Here is a 20,832-nt window from a genome sequence, read left to right on the forward strand (position 1 = left end):
TATCATTAGGAAAATACAAACAAATAATTTGGGGAAAATGACAAGCACAGAGCCTGGCACATGGCCAGTCTCACAAAAAAGGGTAGTTGTCCTTCTTTAACAGAAGAAGCCCCCTCTCCATACAGATGATCTTGCGGAAGGGTGTTCCTTGGAAAAATGGACAATTGAACCTCATGCTTCTTCTTTTGTCCTTCTAAGAGTCCAGGAGAACAACTTGCCCCAAAATTTGACCTGGCCCAAGAAGTAAAGAAAGAAAGCTTTCATGTTGAGGTGTCTCCCAGATATTTTTGTAGCTTGGGGTGTCCATTAAGAGGTAGATGGCATTGCAATAGGTTTTCTTCCAATAGTTGGTAGGGCCCAGTCTAAGGGCAGAAAAAGGGGAGGAGTCCACTGCTCTGCAGAATAATGAGAAGGGCCACTATCTCTGTGGACAGTGTTGGATAAGGTTCTTCGGTGCAAAAATCAGATTCCATGCAAGTTAGCTCAATTAGGAAATTAATTTATTGATTATAAGGATGTAGAATTTTAAATGACAGATAGGAAAATGTTCAACATCGCGGTGGGGGAAAGGGACTTCTTTAATGAAAAGACCTCTGCCATCACTGATTCTCAGAGCTAGATTCCAGAAATTCCACCAACGATACCCACAAGGAGAGCAGTGATGGTGGGGTGGGGGATGAAGGTGAGGATGCAGTGAGGATGAGGGTTAGGGTTAGAATACTTGCTTCAAATCCCAGGCCCTGCAGTCACTCCAGTCATGAGGAATGTGCTCCTGTATTCCTTCCTTCCTTCCTCGAATATTTATGGACCGTCTCCTTTGTGCCAGGAACCATGCTAAGCACTAGGGATAAAGGGAAGACTGTCTCTCATGGCGCTTAGAGCCGACTGGATGAGACAGAGCTAAAGCAAGTAGACCCATGGGGGGAGGAAAGAGGCAGCGTTCTGCTGAGGAGGGTAGGGTTGAGAAGGAAGCCGGGGAGGCTGAACTGTTTCAGAAGCAGCCACAGCCCAGCCCTGCGTGGGTCCTCCTTGGACTTCAGCATGTTGGGGGAGCACGGTTCACAGGTCCTCTGCAAAAAGAAAGGGACTGGCTGAATGACATCTCTGAAGCCCCAGACTTGGACACGGTACACTCTGTTGGGTCCTAGACCATCCCAGAAATGAGCAACCACAGTCCTCCCAGGACCAGGATGACCAACAAGAAGGAAGTGAGTTTTCCAAGCCTAGGTGGGGAGCTCAGGAGCTCTGCAGACCTGCTCTGCAGGGTGGCTGACTCAGTGTTCCCATCTGAAAAAGGGGAGCATGTGAGGAGGCTCAGATTCTCATGACGGGGCTTCTAGGGTGACCTTCTGCCAAGCTGGCCCATGGAGGATGTGCTCAGTGTGTGGTTTCACAGGACACTGAGCCACTTGTCCTGGGAGGCAGCGAGGAGGAAAGACACTGTGCAGCTGTGAATGGTGGGTGGCCCCCTGAGCCCCTCCTCTTTCCCCAGCCCTTCCCCTCCCACCCTGCCTGCCCCTGTCTTACTCCAGGGCCTTTCGGCACCACCGCAGGTCCTCATGCAGTCCTCTGACGTCAAGAAGTTGTTTTGCTTGGCGTCACACCCGCCATATTTGAAGGTCTCGCAGAGCCTGGAGGTGGCGTTGTAGAAGTACCTGATAAAGATAGCCTTGCAGAGACCCTTGAAGGGAGGCTCCAGGCAGAAGGCGGGCGGTGGGTCTGCAAGGATGGGAGGGACTCTAGGTCAGTTATGAGGATGGTCATCAAAGCTTGGTCTATAAGGTCAACAACAGCAACACCCTGCTTGTTTGCAATAGAGAATGTTGGGGTGCAGGGGTGTGAAATGTGAAAAGGCCAGTCGAGGGTCTGTGCTCCAACACGTTACTATTAATGTTGTGGTGTGACCATGATATAGTAATCATCTTAAAAAATTACATCTTCTGGGCTTCCCTGGTGGCGCAGTTGTTGAGAGTCCGCCTGCCGATGCAGGGGACACGGGTTCGTGCCCTAGTCCGGGAAGATCCCACATGGCCGCTGAGCCTGAGCGTCCGGAGCCTGTGCTCCGCAACGGGAGAGGCCACGGCAGTGAGAGGCCCGCGTACAGCAAAAAAAAAAAAAATTATATCTTCCTCATGAAATATTTATGGATTAATTGCCATAATATCTTAGATTAGTTTTGAAACAGTCTACAAAGAAAAGAGGACCCACATCAATAATATTCTCCACATGCTGATAATTGTTGAAGCTGGATGATGGGTAAATGGGGTTTATAATACTATTCTCTGTACTTAATTGAATGGTTGAAAGTTTCCACTATTAAAAAAAAAATAAGTGTGAAAAGAATCCCCTGGTGGTCCAGTGGTTAGGACTCCATTTTTCCACTGCAGGGAGCCCAGGTTCGATCCCCGGTCAGGGAACTAAGATCCCATAAGCTGAGTGGTGCAGCCAAAAAAAAAAAAAGTGTGAAGGAATCACGATGTAACGGAGAAAGGCATGAAAGAAAACACAACGGTGTGTTAGCTTTGGTTACCTCATAGGGACTGGAATAATGGAATATTGAGGGAATATTGATATTGTGCCTTATAATAAATATATATTTGTCCTTCATCCCATCTCTGGTAACAGACTCCTAAAACCCCTGGAATTGCCAAAGTGAAGAGAGCTGTAAGTTGTCTTTTGTTATGGGATGGAGGTGACTGACTATTGGGAAGCCCCTAGTAACCCAAGGATGGGCGCTGTTGCCACAGGCGCTAACTGCCTGACCAGAGGGTTGGAACTTACATTCCCACCCTCCTCTATGGCCTCCCCCAGCCCCGCTCAGGGAGGGGAAAGGGGCTGGAGGTTGAACAGTCACCAGAGGCCAATGATTTAATGAATCATGACTAGGTAGCAAAACCTGCATAAAACCCTCAACAGACCAAGGCATTCATGTTATTCAGAAGAATTGGCATCGACCCAGGGAACAACATAGGTACACACTCCACCGTGGCTCACCTGCACCCCTGCAGCAGCCTGTCCATGGGCTTCTGTCTCTGCCCTTTGCCCCCTAGAGGCCACTCTCCACACTGCAGCCGCAGGGACCCTGTTACAACTTGAATCCTATCCCATTGCTCCCATGACCAAGCCCTCATCTCTCTCAGTCAAATTCTGACTCTTATCTTACACGACCTGCCCCACGGCCCCTCTGCCTCATCCCCTTCCGCTCCCCACCCGCCCCCCACTCAGCTCCAGCCACCCTGGTCCTGGCTGCTGCTCAAACACACCAGGCACGTTTTACTGAAGCCTCTGCTCCAGCACCTGCTTATCACAGAAGGTTTGCCGACCAGTCTGTGGAAAGAGCACTCTCTTTCTTCAAAATATTCATCACGACCTGGCATATTAGTTTCCCCTTTCTCTGTGATCTGTCTCCCCCTTAGGAGGCAAGTTAGTTTGCTATTTTGTGTACAGCTGTTTCCCCACATCAAGAACTATGCTTGTAAGGACTTGAGAAATATTGTTAATGGAATTGACCTCCCATTTCATGCTCATGCTAAGCGTACGTTCATTGAATAGGATGGATAGCATTGAATTGCTGTTAGTGAAAAGTCTATTTAATGATGAGGCAAGTCTATATAACTATGAATCTAGCTCTAACATTCTATATTTTGAGAGGATAGTAAAGTGATAGACAGGGGGGCAAGGGGAAGGGCATTGAGTTTTGAGTAATATTGTTCCAGCCTGGAAAAAAAAACAGCCTTAGGCCCACGAACAAACTCCCAGCAGTGCTAGGTTTCTTGCCCTCCCTGTAGTTGCCTCAGGCAGAGCAGAAGCTCAGCTGCCCCACACTTTTCTGATGAATTTTAATAATAGAGAAATAATCATTTTTTGACACGTAAATATTTTGGGCTGGGAAGGGAAAGATAAGTAGACTAAGTCTTCCAGATCAATACATCTCGGGGGAAAATGGACATCATTGGTTATGAAGTTCATGATTGGTTGGTTATCCCTTCAGAGAACCTGTGCAACAGGTGTCCCCAGTCAGGTGAGGAAACCACAGACGACTAGCCCCAGCACACACAGCACGTAAGTATTTAGGTCACCATGATACTATCATGTCACAACCACAGTCACCAAATTAAAGGGGAGAGTGACTCCGGGTTTCGTCCCTGAGAGCAAACATGTGGTGTCCCTACTGACACCAGCCAATTCTGCAAGGCCAACTGGCGTCCCACGAGTCAATTCACTTCTGACACTAAAACCGCAGAGCTCGTGCAGATTCAACAATATGAGGGCTCAGTCCCACATTTAAAATGCTAGTCACAAGTCCCGGGGTCACCCATACGTGTGACAAACTTGCTATAAATTCGGAGGTTCCATGACCCCACTTCCCATTTTCAGTAATTCATTAGAACCACCCACAGAACTCAGGGAAGCCCTTTACTTACTGCTCCCAGTTTATTACAAAGGTTGAAGCTCAGGTTGAATGGAGGAGACGCATAGGGCAAAGGGGGGTTGAGCGGTGCAAAGCCTCCATGCCCTCTCAGGACACTCTCCCCTCACATCACCTTGAATGTTCACCACTCTGGACGTTCTCCAAAACCCCAAAGTTTAGGGGTTTTTATTGAGGTTTCAATAGGTCAGCAAATTGATTGAATCATTGGTCACTGACGATTGAACTCAGCCTCAGAACTTACCCTCTCCTCTCCCCAGAAGTACTACAGGTTGAAAGTTCTAATTGTCTAATCACCTGATGAGACCTTTTGGAGACCGGCCCCATCCTTAAGTTATCCTGGGTCCCCTTCCTTGACTCATCGCATTACCATACAGAAGACAGTAAATTCCAAGGGTTGCAGGACATCTGGGCCAGGAACCAGGACAAGGATCAAATATGGGTCTTTTCATTACACTACAGTGAGGTTCAGGGACAGGCAGTGACCAGGAACAGAGAGTCTCAGAGATAGAGTCCCTGGTCTGGTACGGTTTGGTGGGTTCCTTTTTTAAAAAGCTGAAACATAATGATTCCTTTTGAGAGTCATGAAATGTCCCTGGAGTTACAACTGCCCAACTTCCCAGGAGAAATCCAGAGAGGCTGTCAGCACCCACCCCACCCCTGCTCCCCAGCCCCTCCCATGGACTCGCCTCATTCCCTCCCCACTCCCCCCAGCCTGTAGAGGAGACGTGAGCCGGGACTTACCTCTGGCACGGCTCTTGTGTTCAGCCCCTGGGGTGCAGGCCACCAGGGTGCCCAGGAGGACGAGGAGGGCGATGGAGAGGCAGAGCCGGCTCATGTTCGTGGCCTTGCAAGAGGGCTTCTGAGGAAAGCTGGGGGCTGACAGAGCTTTTCATATCCCAGCTGAGGGGTGGGACAGGCAGTGAGGAGGGGAGTGAGGAAGGGGTGGAGCTGGGCTGGGTCCTGTTTATTGCGTAATCTCCCCATCTAACCTGCTTCTGCCTGCTGGGGCCAAATGCCCAGTAAGAGCGCTTCTCAGACTTGACTCTGCCTGTGGGTCTCATGGAAACACAGACTGTGATTCCACGGGTGGAATTTTGTCCAATATATTGACTCAGGGAGCGTCCCAGCACCTAGAGCAGTGCATGACAGGTGATGGACAGTCAGTGGGTGGATGAGAGCAAATCAAAGGACAGATAAGTGAACGGGAGTGTGTTAGCTCAGGTCCTCCTTTTCAGCCTCCTGCTGATGTCATCACATCTGGGCATCAAAGCCTTTCACCCCCCACCCCAAATTCACTAACCTCAGAAGACAGGTGTGGCACAGGACACCTTCCTGCAACACTGCCACAGCTTCTCAGCTGGATGGAACTTGCTCTTTACCTGGCACTGGTCCAAGCAGAAGCTGGGGGGTGGGAGGGAGGCAATGTTCTCCTGGGAGACAAACCCTGATTTTCTGGGTAGAAAAAAGAGTAAGGGGCGTGGGCAGAGGGGAAGCAGGGAACTGAACACGTCTCCACAGCATGACCACTTACCACCCCTCACCTGGTTACACCAACAGGAGAGCTGCCTACCTGAGCAGACCTCAGGGGCTGGAGTGATCTGCGGGAGGCTGGAAAGATCGCCTGCAACATCTCCCGTTCTCAGGTCTCTCCACCTGTGGTTTTGGGGTCGGAGGATGTCAATTTGCATCCCAGCTCTCCCTTTCCCTAACTTTGTGACCTGTGGCCAGAAATCTCCCACAGCCCTGTGTCGTCAGGTGTCATCTGAGATCCATGCTGCCCACGTCGTGGGGTTGCTATGGAAGCAGTGGAGTCAACAGACATATATTCCTTCTCCCTGCAAAGTCAGTCCTTGTAATAAGAATAATAGGGATTTCCCTGGGCGCAGTGGTTAAGAATCCGCCTGCCAATGCAGAGGACACGGATACGAGCCCTGGTCCGGACTCGAACATGCCACGGAGCAACTAAGCTCGTGCACCACAACTATTGAGGCTGCGTGCTGCAACTACTGAAGCCTGCACGCCTAGAGCCCATGCTCTGTAACAAGAGAAGCCACCGCAATGAGAAGCCTGCGTGCAGCAACGAAGACCCAACACAGCTGAAAATTAATTATTTTTTTAAAAAATAATTATAATAATGAGTAATGACAGCAGTAAACACTTAGCTCCTTCCATGTGCCAGGCATTACCCTAAGCATTTAACTCATCTAATCCTCACGATAATCCTAAAAGAGGGTGAGGAAATCTTAATATTTCCTAACAATACAGAGGAGAAAATTGAGGCAACAGGAAATCTGTAATTTGCCCAAGGTCATGCTGGGTAGGAACAGGACCTGAACCCAGGAAACCGGCTTCAGAGTCTGCGGACCATGCACTCGGCTGCTTTGTAAGGTATAAAGTGCAGGCACGTGTGAAGGCTTACATACCCTCCCCTCTTCACTTGTCCCATCTATTCACTCCCAATTACAACCATGTACAGCAAGGCCCCCCCATACACACTCACTCATCCACACACAGACAAGCATCCTCCCACTAACACACACACACACACTAACAGCTAACACTGCTGAGATGTGATGATTACAATTCCCTCTGTGTACATCTTTTATCTCCTTTAATGATCACATCAAATCTCTCCTCTCTAGGGTGTATTTCTACCTTACCACCTATCACAGAGGAGAAAAAATGCAGCACAGAGAGGTGAAGGCATCACCAAACTGCTGATCAGCAGTAAAAACAAGACCACAGCCCAGCCTTGTAGGCAATCACACACACACACACACACACACACACACACACACACCCTGTGCTCCACTTCCAGCGTCAAGGAGAAGGGAGCTGGGCTCAATGCCCAGAAGCCCCAGGAGCAAGCCCAGCCTAGTGTCAAGCGGGCACACAGCTGGGTGATGAGCTGCAGAGGGCGGGACGGGTTTGTGGCTGGCCCTTGAAGTGGGGCAGTTTTGTGGCACAGAGTCTTCCGCCTGTGGGCTCTAGTCTAACTCTGGGGATTTAATGTCAGAAGGGAATCGACTTGGGGGATGCCCAGTGGGTGTCGGAGAGTTGGTTGGTGTTGGTAGAGATACCATGGATTTGGTGTCTGGGGGAAAAAAACCCAGACCCACTCGTCGCTGGGCATTGGTGGCTGAGATGCGGCTTCGGGACAGGGGAGTAATGAGTGTGGGGCAGTGCATCCAGAAACGATTACCCATTATCTGCATTTTAACAATTCCCTGCAGATGTCAGGTGCTTCACTGACTGGATTTTGACAGAATAGTATTTTGACTTGAACTTATACCACTCACCACGAAGTGACAAGAGGCCACTCACGTGTCTGCAGTTTCCCCATGTAGACAGGTGACACCTGCCACGCAGGTTCTAGGAAGGGATTACCCATCGTCACATAAAGAGTTTTTTCACATTCCACGGCCGATGCTATCCATTTCCAGCGTGATGTCTTCGTCTGGGGAGTTCACTGGTGGCACCGTGGTTATGAATCTGCCTGCCAGGGTCCGAGGATGGCACAGGGCCACCCACACCTTACCCGCGTCGAAACAGGCCTGGCTCTACCCGAAGGCCCTGTCTGGGTCAGACCCTGAAGCCACCCTTGGCCTGCCACCTGTGAAGCAAGAGCCACCTGACCCTGAGGAAAACAAGGATGACGGCACCTCTGACTTGGCCCCAGACGAGGAGGTAGGAGGGGCTGGCACGCCCGTGATCATGGAGATTTTCAGCCTGGGTGGAACCCGCCTCCGGGACACAGCAGTATGGTTGCCAAGGACAGGCAATCGGAAAGGGGAGACGGATGTAAAGAGTGGGAGACCGAGGACACACTGGCACCCACGAGTACAAGCTGGAGACCACGCGGATGGCCCAGAACCCATGTCAGCCTCTCACCACCCCTAACTTCGATGATGTGGGTTTCCTGCAGAAGAAGCTGGTGCCCTTCATCACAGAGTTAAATACGCATCTGGGCCAGGAATTAGAGAAGCCGAAGGAAGATCCTGGGGAAGGTGAAGCAGCTGCAGGCCTGACTGCTGCCCCACACCAACGAGGTGAGCCTGCAGACAAATGACATATGTGAACTGCAACAGTGCCTCGTGCCACGTCGCCAGCCTTCCGGGTGCACTGCTGCTTCACTTCTGCCCTCCAGTTATCACGCAAAATGTCTCTTGTGGCCCATCCTAACCGGAAGCGTACGAGGAAGGGAGTACTGGGAAACGTAGCCTAGTCAAGGTGACACGTTACAAAGCCACCCTGCCATGAATCAGCTCCCAAGGGTCTCACTACTCACCTGAGGATAACGTGATAAAGCTACATTGCTGAAAATGCAAAGCTGAAGACCATGGATTTCATGGTGACCCCAGCAAGTACGGAAATTCTGTCAAGCCCACCCAGAAAACACTTGCCGGTCTCGGCTCTTTATGTGTCATTCAAGTAGTGAGAACCTGGCCCATGGTAGGCACCGTACTTAATGCTGGGATTCAGGAATGAAAAAGATATAGTCCATGCCGTTCTATTAAATACATCAGTATGTATTTAAAAACAGTGAATGGATTTCCAACTTTATTGTGGAATTTAATGGTGAAAATACAGAATTCAGGAAACTGTTGGGAGGACAGCCCTCACATGAACCTTGCTGAGGCACAATAGGCATTGGAAAATATATAAATAGTTTCTATCTCTATGCTGTTCTATTTTAAAATTATGTTTAAACGAAAAAGAAAAAGAATCTGCCTGCCAATGCAGGCAACATAGGTTTGAGTCCTGGTCTGGGAAGATCCCACGTGCCGCGGAGCAACTAAGCCCGTGCGCCGCAACTACTGAGCCTCTGCTCTAGAGCCCACGAGCCACAACTACTGAGCCCACATGCCACAACTACTGAAGCCCGCATGCCTAGAACCTGTGCTCTGCAACAAGAGAAGCCACCGCAATGAGAAGCCTGAGCACCATAACAAAGAATAACCCCCACTCGCCACAACTAGAGAAAGCCCACATGCAGCAATGCAGCCAAAAATAAATAAATTAATTAAAAAATAAAAAATAGAGAGGGCAGACAGCAGAAGCAAGAACAGTTCTACAGCATGTGGAACAAAAACCACATTCACAGAAAGATAGACAAAATGAAAAGGCAGAGGACTATGTACCAGATGAAGGAACAAGATAAAATCCCAGAAAAACAACTAAAGGAAGTGGACATAGGCAACCTTCCAGAAAAAGAATTCAGAATAATGATAGTGAAGATGAGCCAGGACCTTGGAAAAAGAATGGAGGCAAAGATCAAGAAGATGCAAGAAATGTTTAACAAAGACCTAGAAGTTCAAACAAAATGAACAATACAATAACTGAAATGAAAACTACACTAGAAGGAATCAATAGCAGAATAACTGAGGCAGAAGAACGGATAAGTGACCTGGAAGACAGAATGGTGGAATTCACTGCCATGGAATAGAATAAAGAAAAAAGAATGAAAAAAAATGAAGACAGCCTAAGAGACCTCCGGGACAACATTAAACACACCAACATTAACATTATAGGGGTGCCAGGAGGAGAAGAGAGAGAGAAAGGACCTGAGAAAATATTTGAAGAGATTATAGTTGAAAACTTCCCTAACATGGGAAAGGAAATAGCCACCCAAGTCCAGGAAGCACAGAGAGTCCCAGGCAGGATAAACCCAAGGAGAAACATGCCAAGGCACACAGTAATCAAACTGACAAAAATTAAAGACAAAGAAAAATTATTAAAAGCAACAAGGGAAAAATGACAACATACAGGGGAACTCCCGTAAGGTTAACAGCTGATTTCTCAGCAGAAATTCTACAAGCCAGAAGGGAGTGGCATGACATATTTAAAGTGTGTAAGGGAAGAACCTACAACGAAGATTACTCTACCTGGCAAGGATCTCATTCAGATTCGATGGAGGACTCAAAAGCTTTACAGACAAGCAAAAGCTAAGAGAATTCAAAAAAAAAAAAAAAAAAAAAAAGCTAAGAGAATTCAGCACCACCAAACCAGCTCTACAACAAATGCTAAAGGAACTTTTCTAACTTTTCTAAGTGGGAAACACAAAAGAAGAAAAGGACCTACAAAAACAAACCAAAAATGATTAAGAAAATGGTCATAGGAGCATACATATCGATAATTACCTTAAATGTGAATGGATTAAATGCTCCAACCAAAAGACACAGGCTCGCTGAGTGGATACAAAAACAAGACCCATATATATGCTGTCTACAAGAGACCCACTTCAGGCCTAGGGACACATACAGACTGAAAGTGAGGGGATGGAAAAAGATATTCCATGCAAATGGAAATCAAAAGAAAGCTGGAGTAGCAATACTCATATCAGGTAAAATAGACTTTATTTTTTTATTTTTTGGATAATATTGTTCTAGCTTTTTTTTTTAACATCTTTATTGGAGTATAATTGCTTTACAATGTTGTGTTAGTTTCTGCTGTATAACAAAGTGAATCCACTATACATATATATATATATCCCCATATCCCCTCCCTCTTGTGTCTCCCTCCCACCCTCCCTGTCTCACCCCTCTAGGTGGTCACAGAGCACCGAGCTGATCTCCCGGTGTTATGCAGCTGCTTCCCACTAGCTATCTATTTTACATTTGGTAGTGTATATATGTCCATGCCACTCTCTCACTTCGTCCTAGCTTACCCTTCCCCCTCCCCGTGTCTTCAAGTCCATTCTCTATGCCTGCGCCTTTATTCCTGTCCTGACCCTAGGTTCTTCAGAACATAAAATAGACTTTAAAATAAAGAATGTTACAAGAGACAAGGAAGTACACTACATAATGATCAAGGGATCAATCCAAGAAGATATACCAATTATAAATATATATGCACCCAACATACGAGCACCTCAATACATACGGCAAATGCTAACAGCTATAAAAGAGGAAATCGACAGTAACACAATAATAGTGGGGGACTTTAACACCTCACTTACACCAATGGACAGATCATGCAGACAGAAAATTCATAAGGAAACACGTGCTTTAAATGATACAACAGACCAGATAGATTTAATTGATAGTTATAGGACATTCCATCCGAAAACAGCAGGTTACACTTCTCAAGTGGACACAGAACATTCTCCAGGATAGACCACATCTTGGGTCACAAATGAAGCCTCGGTGAATTTAAGAAAATTGAAATCATATCAAGCATCTTTTCCAACTGCAACGCTATGACATTAGAAATAAATTACAGGGGAAAAAACGTAAAAAACAAAAAAATTTTTAAAAATTGTTTTAATTTAAAAAGAAAAGTGCTAAATTCCTTAACTTGGGATATCTGGTTTTCTTTCATATACAATAATCTTTTGACATTCAGACTACCTGCCCTTTGTTGGAAAACTTCCTTCTATATATGCTGGCTTCCCGCTCACCTCCTCAGAGCAGTTCTCTCACGGTTACTTGAGATGCTGCCTCCCGGGCTTGAAGTTCTAAAAATTTCCTCCAACTCTCAACTTTTAGGTTGCACACTTTTTTTCAGTCGACAATGGACTAGCCTCATTTCTCCCCCAGCCTGTGGAGGAGAGGTGAGCCGGGACTTACCTCTGGCATGGCTCTTGTGTTTACCGCCCGGGGTGCAGGCCACCAGGGTGCCCAGGAGGACGAGAAGCAGGTCAGAGAGGCAGAGCCGGCTCATGGCTCATGTTCGTGGCCTTGCAGGAGGGCTGACAGAGCTTTTCATATCCCAGCTGAGGGGTGGGATCAGGTAATGAGGAGGGGAGTGAGGAAGGGGTGGAGCTGGGGTAAGTGCTGTTCATGCTTCATCTCCCACGTAATCAGGCTTCCTGCCTCTGCCTGCTGAGGCCAAATGCCCAGTAACAGCGCTTCTCAGACTTGACTCTGCCTGTGGGTCTTGTGGAAGTAAATACACATTCTGATTCCCCAGGTCTGGGTGACGCCTGAGAAGCTGCATTCCTAACAGGCTCACCATCACAGGTGTGTCCCCAGCCCCAGTTTCCCCTCCTATAAGATGGTCCACAATTTGATAGCAAGCCTGGAGGAGACTCACCGGGGTGGAGGAGAAGGGTAGCAGGCGCAGGGGAAAGCTGCCTTTCCCACGCACCTTGGGAAGTGGAGCAGAGAAGCCAAGGTCGGGAAGAGCTGAATCTCAGGAAGCCCCGCGTTCTCTCCCACTAACCTGCGCCTCTTCCTAATTCTCTGCCTTCACCTTAATTCATTGCAATGATCACACACTGGTGGCCTGTGACAAGTACAAGTCACTGGACTTCTTTTGCAGAAACAAACGTGAGTCTCCTTCCATTCCCCGAGGATGAGATGATTGATTAGATCCCCATCCCCTTCTCCTTCACTCAGGATGGCATATAAGCCTCAACTGCCTGTCTTTGGGTCCCATGTCTTTGGGGATGCTCTACCTATGAAATTTGGTTTTCTCCTGTTCATCTGTCTTATGTCTAGTTTGTCTTACCAAACAAGCCAAGGAACCTAGAAGGGAAGCAAAGAAAGGTTTCCTCCCCAACAACAGTAGGAGGACCTGGGTTTGGCAAATTACCTAGTGTTCCTGGGCCTTGGCGCCCTCATCTGTAAAACGGGATTGTTTATAAAATCAACCCCATTTCTTTGGGATGCTGTGAACGCATTTGAGACTAATGAATAGAGAATGCTCAGCTCTGTGCCCCTGGGGGGTAAATACTCAAAGACTCAGGGCCCCTCTTGTGATCATCAACATGACACCCAACTCCCAGTAGGAACGTCTGGATCTGATCTCAGGCCTGTGTTGAAATAAATATCTAGACCCGAGATGTCTGGGGTGCCATGTCAGCACGTTGAAACTTAATTCTGTGTTCTTGTAAATGACCTACAGTTCTTTGGACCCTTGGGGATGGAGACCGCTCACTTCATGAAGTGTTAGTTGGTGTCACCTGAACTGTCTTCTTTAATCATTTTAGACAAGGGAAATGCCTGCTTTCCCTTTGGGGTCTGGGGCTTCCCTGAGGTCAGCTGTGCAGGCAGTATATACCTGCATGCCTGACCACAGTAAAAACCCAAGACTCCCAGACAGAAGTGAGCTCCCCTGGTTGGCAACACCTTGGATGTGTTGGGCTGAGGGAATCAAGCAGAAGCTTGTGCCTGTGCTCCTCTAGCTTCACCCCATGCGCTTTCCCCCTTTGGCGATTCTACTCTGCATCCATTTGATATAAACTCAAGTATAACACCTTTGTGTCCTGTGAGTCCTTTTATGAATTAAACCTGAGTGTGGTCTTGTGAACTCCAAACACAAGTAGTCTTGCTGCAGCAGAAAATAGTTGAGGCACCCCCATTACGTTAGACCTTATTCAGCCCTTATTCTTTCCACCCATTCCACCTGTCTCCTACAGATGTTTTCTCCCCCTCTCTTTCTTGCTTAATTGCACTCTGAAAACGACTGCCCTCTAGCTAAGGTTGCACCATGCGCCTGATGTTTACTTCTCCATGACAACACTCCCGAACGCTCCTCTCCCTCGTGAGCGTTCTTCATTCCGAAAAGGTCACGGAACGATAATCTCGAGGACCACCAGAACCTATTCCGGAACCACGTGACACCAGCCCTAATGATCTCAATGTCTCCAGGAGGAAAGAAGGATGCAAACTACATCAGCCCTGATCCTTATCTACAGCCCTATTTTCCACCCTGAAACTGTAAGACCCTTTTCTACTTCCCAGGAAGCGGGGCACAGCCTTGAGTGTGTTAGCCTGCTGTGGCCCCCTTTGCCTGGCAAAGTAATAAAGCTACTCCTTTCTACTCCTCCAAAGCTCTGTCTCCGGGTTTCTATTCTGTACTGGTGAAGAGAGGCCGGGTTTTCGGCAACAGTTTCCGTTGTTATCTCCAAGTAGAAACTATATCCATAGAAGGTAAATAACTTGCCTGAGGTCACACAGATAGTGAATAGCAAAGCTGGAATTTGAATTTCTCTGTCTCCAATGGTGAGGTTTTTAACAACTACTGAAGCACAAGTGAAGATAATCTAACATAACTGATGTCTCATATAGAAAACTCAATAATTGGAAAAGAAACTTTATTTCAAGATGTAATACAAGGGAATTTCCCTTACAAAAATCTGTAGGTTGGAAAAAGCATTCCATGTTCCAGTACAAAAAAAAAATGATGCAGAATGATACCAAAATACGTTATCTCAAGGATAAGCAAAGAGGTCTTCAAGCTTTCAGGTAGGAAAAAAGTCACCCCTAAGGGAGAAAAACATTCAGGCCACTTCATAGCGACACTCCATGGCAGAATTCAGTGGAACCAGGTCCACAATTGTTCTGGGAAAAGAAAGTCTCATCCAGGATTTTTTATCCCATCAAATTGTCCTTGAAATATAAAGGCAATATGCAAAAATTCAGAGAAAAAAATACCTGTAAACCCTTTGTTTTTTAGAATTATTATTTTTTTATCTACCTAACAAAATGTTTATGAGGATAACTTGAAGTAAAGATACTTATTTCACGTGGTGGAATTTCACCGTCCACTCTGGTAGCCACTAGCCACACGTGGCTACTGAGCACAGGAAATAGGAATAGCATGAATCAGGATAGGATGCGCCTCAAGTGCAAAATACACTCAGATTCCAAAGACTTGGTACGAAGAAAAGTAAAGTATCATATTAATCTTTATTACATGTGGATTATATGTTGAAATTATACTATTTTGGATCTATTGAGTTAAATAAACTATTATTAAAACTAGTTTTACTTCTTTCTTTTTAATCTTTAAAATGCTGCTGCTAAAAAAAAAGCTGCTAATTCCTTGGCAGTCCAGTGGCTAAGACTCAGTGCTTTCACTGCCGTGGGCCCGGGTTCAATCCCTGGTTGGGGAATTAAGAACCCACAAGCTGGGACTTCCCTGGTGGTGCAGTGGTTAAGAATCCGCCTGCCAATGCGGGGGACATGAGTTTGAGCCCTGGTCCAGGAGGATCCCACATACTGCGGAACAACTATGCTCGTACGCCACAACTACTGAGCCTGTGCTCTAGAGCCCGCGAGCCACAACTACTGAGCCCGTGTGTGACAACTACTGAAGCCTGGGTGCCTAGAGCCCGTGCTCCGCAACAAGAGAAGTTATCGCAATGAGAAGCCCGCGCACCGTAACGAAGAGTAGCCCCCGCTCACCACAACTAGAGAAAGCCCATGCACAGCAACGAAGACCCATCGCAGCCAAAAATAAATGAATAAGTGAAACTTATAACAACAACAACAACAAAGATCCCACAGGCTATGCAGTGTGGGAAAAAAAATGCTGCTACTAGAAAATTTAAAATTCTCTTGCGGCCTGCATTATATTTCTGCTGCACAGCACTATGGTAGAATCTGTGGGGAGTGATTTTGTCTTTTGTTTATGCTATTCAGTATAGCTTGATCTTTTAAAAATAAATATGATGATTTCTATGAAACAATACACTCATTATCCCAAAATTAAATAAATAAGCCAATGAACAAAGAGCTATGTTCTCTCTCCTGGGATGTTGAGACACTAGCTGGGAGGCTCTGGATAGGAACCAATAATAACAGAATGGAGAATAGCTGTGCTGAGCCCTTAGGGACCATGTGGTCTAGCCCACCTGTTTTACAGATAGGGAAACCGAGGCCCCCAAAGGTCCCTTTTCAGTCCAAGGTCACAGAGACTCGAGTCTGCAGTACATGAGGCTGGGGACTGCGTTCCGGATGCTACAGAAGCACCGTCTTAGGGGACTTGCTCAATAGCCATGAAGAGCCCATCCAAGGCCAGTGGCACAGCCTCCAGGTAAGAAGTCCAGTTCTTCCAGCCCACACCCCTTGCCCAGGGTGCTTCCTATTCCAAGTAATGGAAAGTGAGTACTTCCCTCAGCCCTGGGGAAGAGGACCCCTTCTCCTTCAGCTGCAGATATAAGTTCCCGCCTCCTAGCCTCAGCCCAGAACAAGCAGCTACTCACACCATGAAGCTCAGCCGCCTCCTTGCCCTTTGCCTCACCCTCTGCCTGGTGGGCTTGGCCAGCTCAGGAAAGACCTCAGGTGAGCTGAGGGGTTGGGAAAAGGGTCCCTGAGATCATAGCCTATGGGGTGTGAGGATGCTGGATCCAAGAGGCCACCTGGTCACTTCCCCCTCAGGAGGAAACCAGGGCCTAGGTATGGAAACCAGAGCCTAGGGCTCCCATGGGGTCACCATCTGGTCTCAGGAAAATGTGGGACCAGACCTCCCCGGTTGTCTAAGTGACATCTTCACCAAATTCTAATTTTTCTTAAAAAGCAATACACGTTTGTGTTGAAGACAAACCATATGTAAATGTATGAAGTTTAAAAAGTGGGTCCCCTGTTTTACATAGCGCCAACAATCCTGCTCTCCAGAATCCTACTCCCTAGAATTCTTAAGCAAGAAAATAAATGTTCATACTGCTTTGGAAATGAGGCCAGATTCTCAGACTTGGCTGCACACTGAAGTCCCCTGAGGAGTCTCTGGGTCCCACACTCAGAAATTCTGATTTGATTGGTCTGGGATGAAGCCTGGGCATTGGGACATTTTTTTAAAGTTCCCCAAGAGATCCTAATATTCTAACCAAGATTGAGAACTGCTGCCTAACAGAAGGTCTCAAATTCCCTTCCTAGAATGGCCTCTTCCCTATTCTGGTTAAGTTTCTCCCAGTATATTCAGCATGGTCAGTGTCATACGCAGTGAAGAGTCACAAAATGGTTCGGTAGAGGTGAGTTGACCCACGTGCTTACTTGTTTGAGGGATGCTGTCCTTATTAGGGAAAGTGTAATTATCCAAGTGGAGTTTGTTGCATCCCATAAAAAGTCCTGAGTGTCCAAGGCTAATGGTTGAGGGAGGGTGTGTGTGAGGGTTTGATAAATTCCTTTGTGTGATAACTGGACCTAGATGTAGTGAGGAGTTAAAATAACAAGTGATTCAGTCAAAGAGGCCAGTTTCCTTATTTGCTGATTACTCATGGATATTTAAGTTTAATGTAAATATCTTTTTCCTAGTTATAAAAAATGATACTTGTTCATTGGCATTCAAATGATACTAAAAAGAATTTTTAGGGAATTCCCTGGTAGTCCAGTGGTTAGGACTTGGCATTTTCACTGCCACGGGCCCGGGTTCCGTCCCTGATCAGGGAAGTAAGATCCGCAAGCCACGTGGCGCAGCCAAAAAAAAAAAATTTTTTTTTAGAAGATAAAAATCCCTTCAAATTCTACCACCCAGAGATAACTACTCTAAATATATTGGTGAACAACTTTCATGTCATCATTCTACCGATTTATACATATATTTTACATCCGCAGGTCATACCAGATCTCCTATTTTGTAATTTGGTTTTTTTATTCAACAAGATATGGACCTCTCCCCATGCTGATGCGTATAGATCAACACTATGTTTGTTTTTTGGCCACACTGTGCAGCATGCGGGATTTAACTTCCCCAGTGCCCCTGCAGTGGAAGTCAGAGTCTTAATCACTGGACCACCAAGAAGTCCCAACACTATGCTTTTTAGTGACTGCATAATGGCCCATGGATCCCGTTGGTGAACATTTACATATTTTCCAAATTATAATTCTTTGCAATTATAAACAAATCTACAACAAACATCTTGATGTCAAGTTATGAGAGGCTATAGGACACAGCACTTGGGATTTGAAATTGGATCTGGCTTTAAATCCCAAGCCTCTCTCAACTTACAGGTCTTATGATTTTGGGGAAATTACCAAACCTCTCCAAGCCTCAGTTTCTACATTTGTGAAGTGGGGACAGTAATATCCTCTCCATTAGGTTAAATAATGGCAAGTATAGCAAACACCTAGGAGGGTACTTGGTGTAGAATAAATGCTGGGGGAAAAATACTCATCAGTTCTTTAAAAGGACACGTAAGTGACAATCCTGTTCTTCCTTTACCTTGCAGCCAATCTTCAGCAAGAGGCTTCCCAGGAGTTGCTCCGAACTCCCCCTGCCCTCTGCCAGCTCCCCGCAGTGAGGGGCCCTTGCAAAGCCTCTTTGCACCGATACTTCTACAACTCTACGTCCATTGAGTGTGAGCCCTTTACCTATGGTGGTTGTCAGGGCAATGCCAACAATTTTGAGACCACAGAGATCTGTGTGAGGGTCTGCAAACCCCCTGGTGAGTCCTCTGATGGAAATAGGAGGAGTAATGGAGGTGACAGCATGCTGGGCATGTGAAGGGAGGTGGTGTTGTCGAGGATGCTGGCAGTGATTCAGATGATCATGTAAATATGGAAGTTGGTGATGATGGGAATAATGGGAATAAGAGATGGGTCACCGTGGGCTGGTGATGGTGGTAATGAGGTGTAGACAGTAAGGCTGCGGTGGATGGTGGCATGGATAGTAAAGATGAAAGGAAGCTTGGTTATTGCAGTAAGCCCTTTTAAAATACATGGTGGGGCTGGTAAAGGTGAAGACGGCAATGTAACTTTCACAGGGGGGATCCTGTTGACAGAGGTGATGAACGTGATTGTAGCACTGATCACGGTGGGAGGTGACAGAAATGAGGAGGCCCCCAGGTTGGTGGGTGTTGAAGGGGTTGGGTAAGGAGTCCAGCTTGATGGCTCTGGCTCTAGGTCACCAACAGGTCAGCCAAATAGGGAGCTGGCTGCCATCTCCCTTACAGAGACCAAGGTCAAGAGCAGCTGAAGGTGATACCTGCACGTTCCCAGGCCTTGACCGAAAGCTGGCTCGGCTGCCATTCCTGCGCAGAGGCCCTGCTCTGAGCCCATCCTGTAACCCTCCGGGACTGAGTTAATAAAGTGTTCAAAGTTGATGTGACCTGAAGCCTTCCTACAAGGGCCCTGGGCCTGTCCTCCAAAACTGCTCACAGCCACAGGGGCAATCAAACCTGCATCACCCCCACCCCTAGCCTCCTTCAGACCCGCATTGCTCTGTGTCCCCAGAATGAAGATGAGGACAGAGGACACAAGTTCCCCTATCGCCAGGGGTCCTCACGCAGGCCAGACTGAATGGAAATTTGGGGACCTTGAGTGTCTGTCCCTAGATCCTGGCCTGCTGCTCTGTCCTGCCCGGGGCTGCAGGATGAGCCAGAAGGTTCTTCCTGTCCAGCAGGAACCATGGCCTGGAGGAGTGTGGAGAGGGGTGGAAATTCAGGGAATCTTGGCCAGCTAGGGTGGCACTGCCCTCTCCACCCAGAGGGATACTGGAAAAATGAAATTTATACATATTTTTTAAATTGTGGTAAAATACATACAACATGAAATTTACCATTTTAACCATTTCTAAGTGTACAACTTAGTGGCATTATGTATACTCACGCTGTTGTGCTAACGTGACCACCACCCACCTCCAGAACTTTTTCATCTTCCCAAACTGAAACTTGTACCTATTAAAAATTAACTCCTCTTCCCCCTCCCTGCAATCCTTGGACACCACAGCTCTAATTTCCGTCTCTGTGAGTTTGCTCTAGGAACCTCAGCGAAGTGGAATCACACAGTATTTGTCCTTTCGTGACTGGCTCGTTTCACCTAGCATCATCCATGTTGTAGCCTGTATCAAAATTTCCTTCCTTTTTTGGTTTTTGTTCTTTTGTTTGTTTTTGTTTTGTTTTCGCTGCTCCGCACAGCATGAGGGATCTTAGTTCCCCAACCAGGGATTGAACCTGTGCCCCCTGCAGTGGAAGCACGGAGTCCTCACCACTGGACCGCCGGGGAATTCCCAAAAGTTCCTTCCTTTTAAAGACTAAATAATATTCCACTCTTATATACATTTTTGAAAACCAGACAGGTCTGCCTGACCACCATGCCCACCACCCCCTGTAACTGTCTCCTCCTGTCCTGCGTCTAATCTAACCACTTCCTCTTGCTGAAAGGGAAACTGCTGGGCTTCCCTGGTGGCGCAGTGGTTGAGAGTCCGCCTGCCGATGCAGGGGACGGGTTCGTGCCCCGGTCCGGGAAGATCCCGCATGCCGCAGAGCGGCTGGGCCCGTGAGCCATGGCCACTGAGCCTGCGCGTCCGGAGCCTGGGCTCCGCAACGGGAGAGGCCACAACAGTGAGAGGCCTGCGTACCGCAAAAAAAAAAAAAAAAGAAAGAAAGAAAGGGAAACTGTTGCCCAAAGTCAAAGAGCAATACTAGAAGCCAGAACCTGGAATCCCTAGGCTAGATCCCTGTCCTGGTGATGTCACTGGTTCCCTTGGTGTGCCCTTCCCACCTCCATCCCCTTCAGATATCCTATTGCCCAGGAGCCAATCTAGATCATGTGAAATCACATCAGGAAGGACATGCTGAGTAGCCAGCCTTGCCCCAGGCTCAAAGTGGGAACCCAAAGTTGAATGGACTGGGACTTCCCTGGTGGTCCAGTGGTTAAGACTTCGCCTTCCAATGCAGGGGGTGCAGGTTTGATCCCTGGTCTGGGAGCTAATATCCCACATGTCTCACGGCCAAA

At 47.3% G+C, this 20,832-nt stretch overlaps 2 protein-coding genes across 2 annotated transcripts; one reads left to right on the forward strand and one right to left on the reverse strand.

The window, feature by feature from the left end:
• Window positions 1-483: 483 nt before the first annotated feature.
• LOC132505201 (serum basic protease inhibitor-like) lies at window positions 484-5,420 on the reverse strand. The gene is made up of 3 exons (XM_060123137.1): window positions 5,174-5,420; window positions 1,528-1,719; window positions 484-1,070 (listed from the first exon to the last, which is right to left on the reverse strand). Exons 1-3 carry the CDS (start codon window positions 5,265-5,267, stop codon window positions 1,060-1,062), a joined length of 297 nt encoding a protein of 98 aa, XP_059979120.1. The 5' UTR covers window positions 5,268-5,420; the 3' UTR covers window positions 484-1,059.
• A 10,947-nt stretch (window positions 5,421-16,367) lies between these two features.
• On the forward strand, window positions 16,368-18,601 carry LOC132505656 (colostrum trypsin inhibitor-like). Its single transcript, XM_060123822.1, has 2 exons — window positions 16,368-16,443; window positions 18,327-18,601. Exons 1-2 carry the CDS (start codon window positions 16,368-16,370, stop codon window positions 18,599-18,601), a joined length of 351 nt encoding a protein of 116 aa, XP_059979805.1.
• Window positions 18,602-20,832: the final 2,231 nt, after the last annotated feature.

This window comes from Lagenorhynchus albirostris, chromosome 15 (assembly GCF_949774975.1).
Source record: "Lagenorhynchus albirostris chromosome 15, mLagAlb1.1, whole genome shotgun sequence".
In the NCBI taxonomy this organism is placed as follows: domain Eukaryota; kingdom Metazoa; phylum Chordata; class Mammalia; order Artiodactyla; family Delphinidae; genus Lagenorhynchus; species Lagenorhynchus albirostris.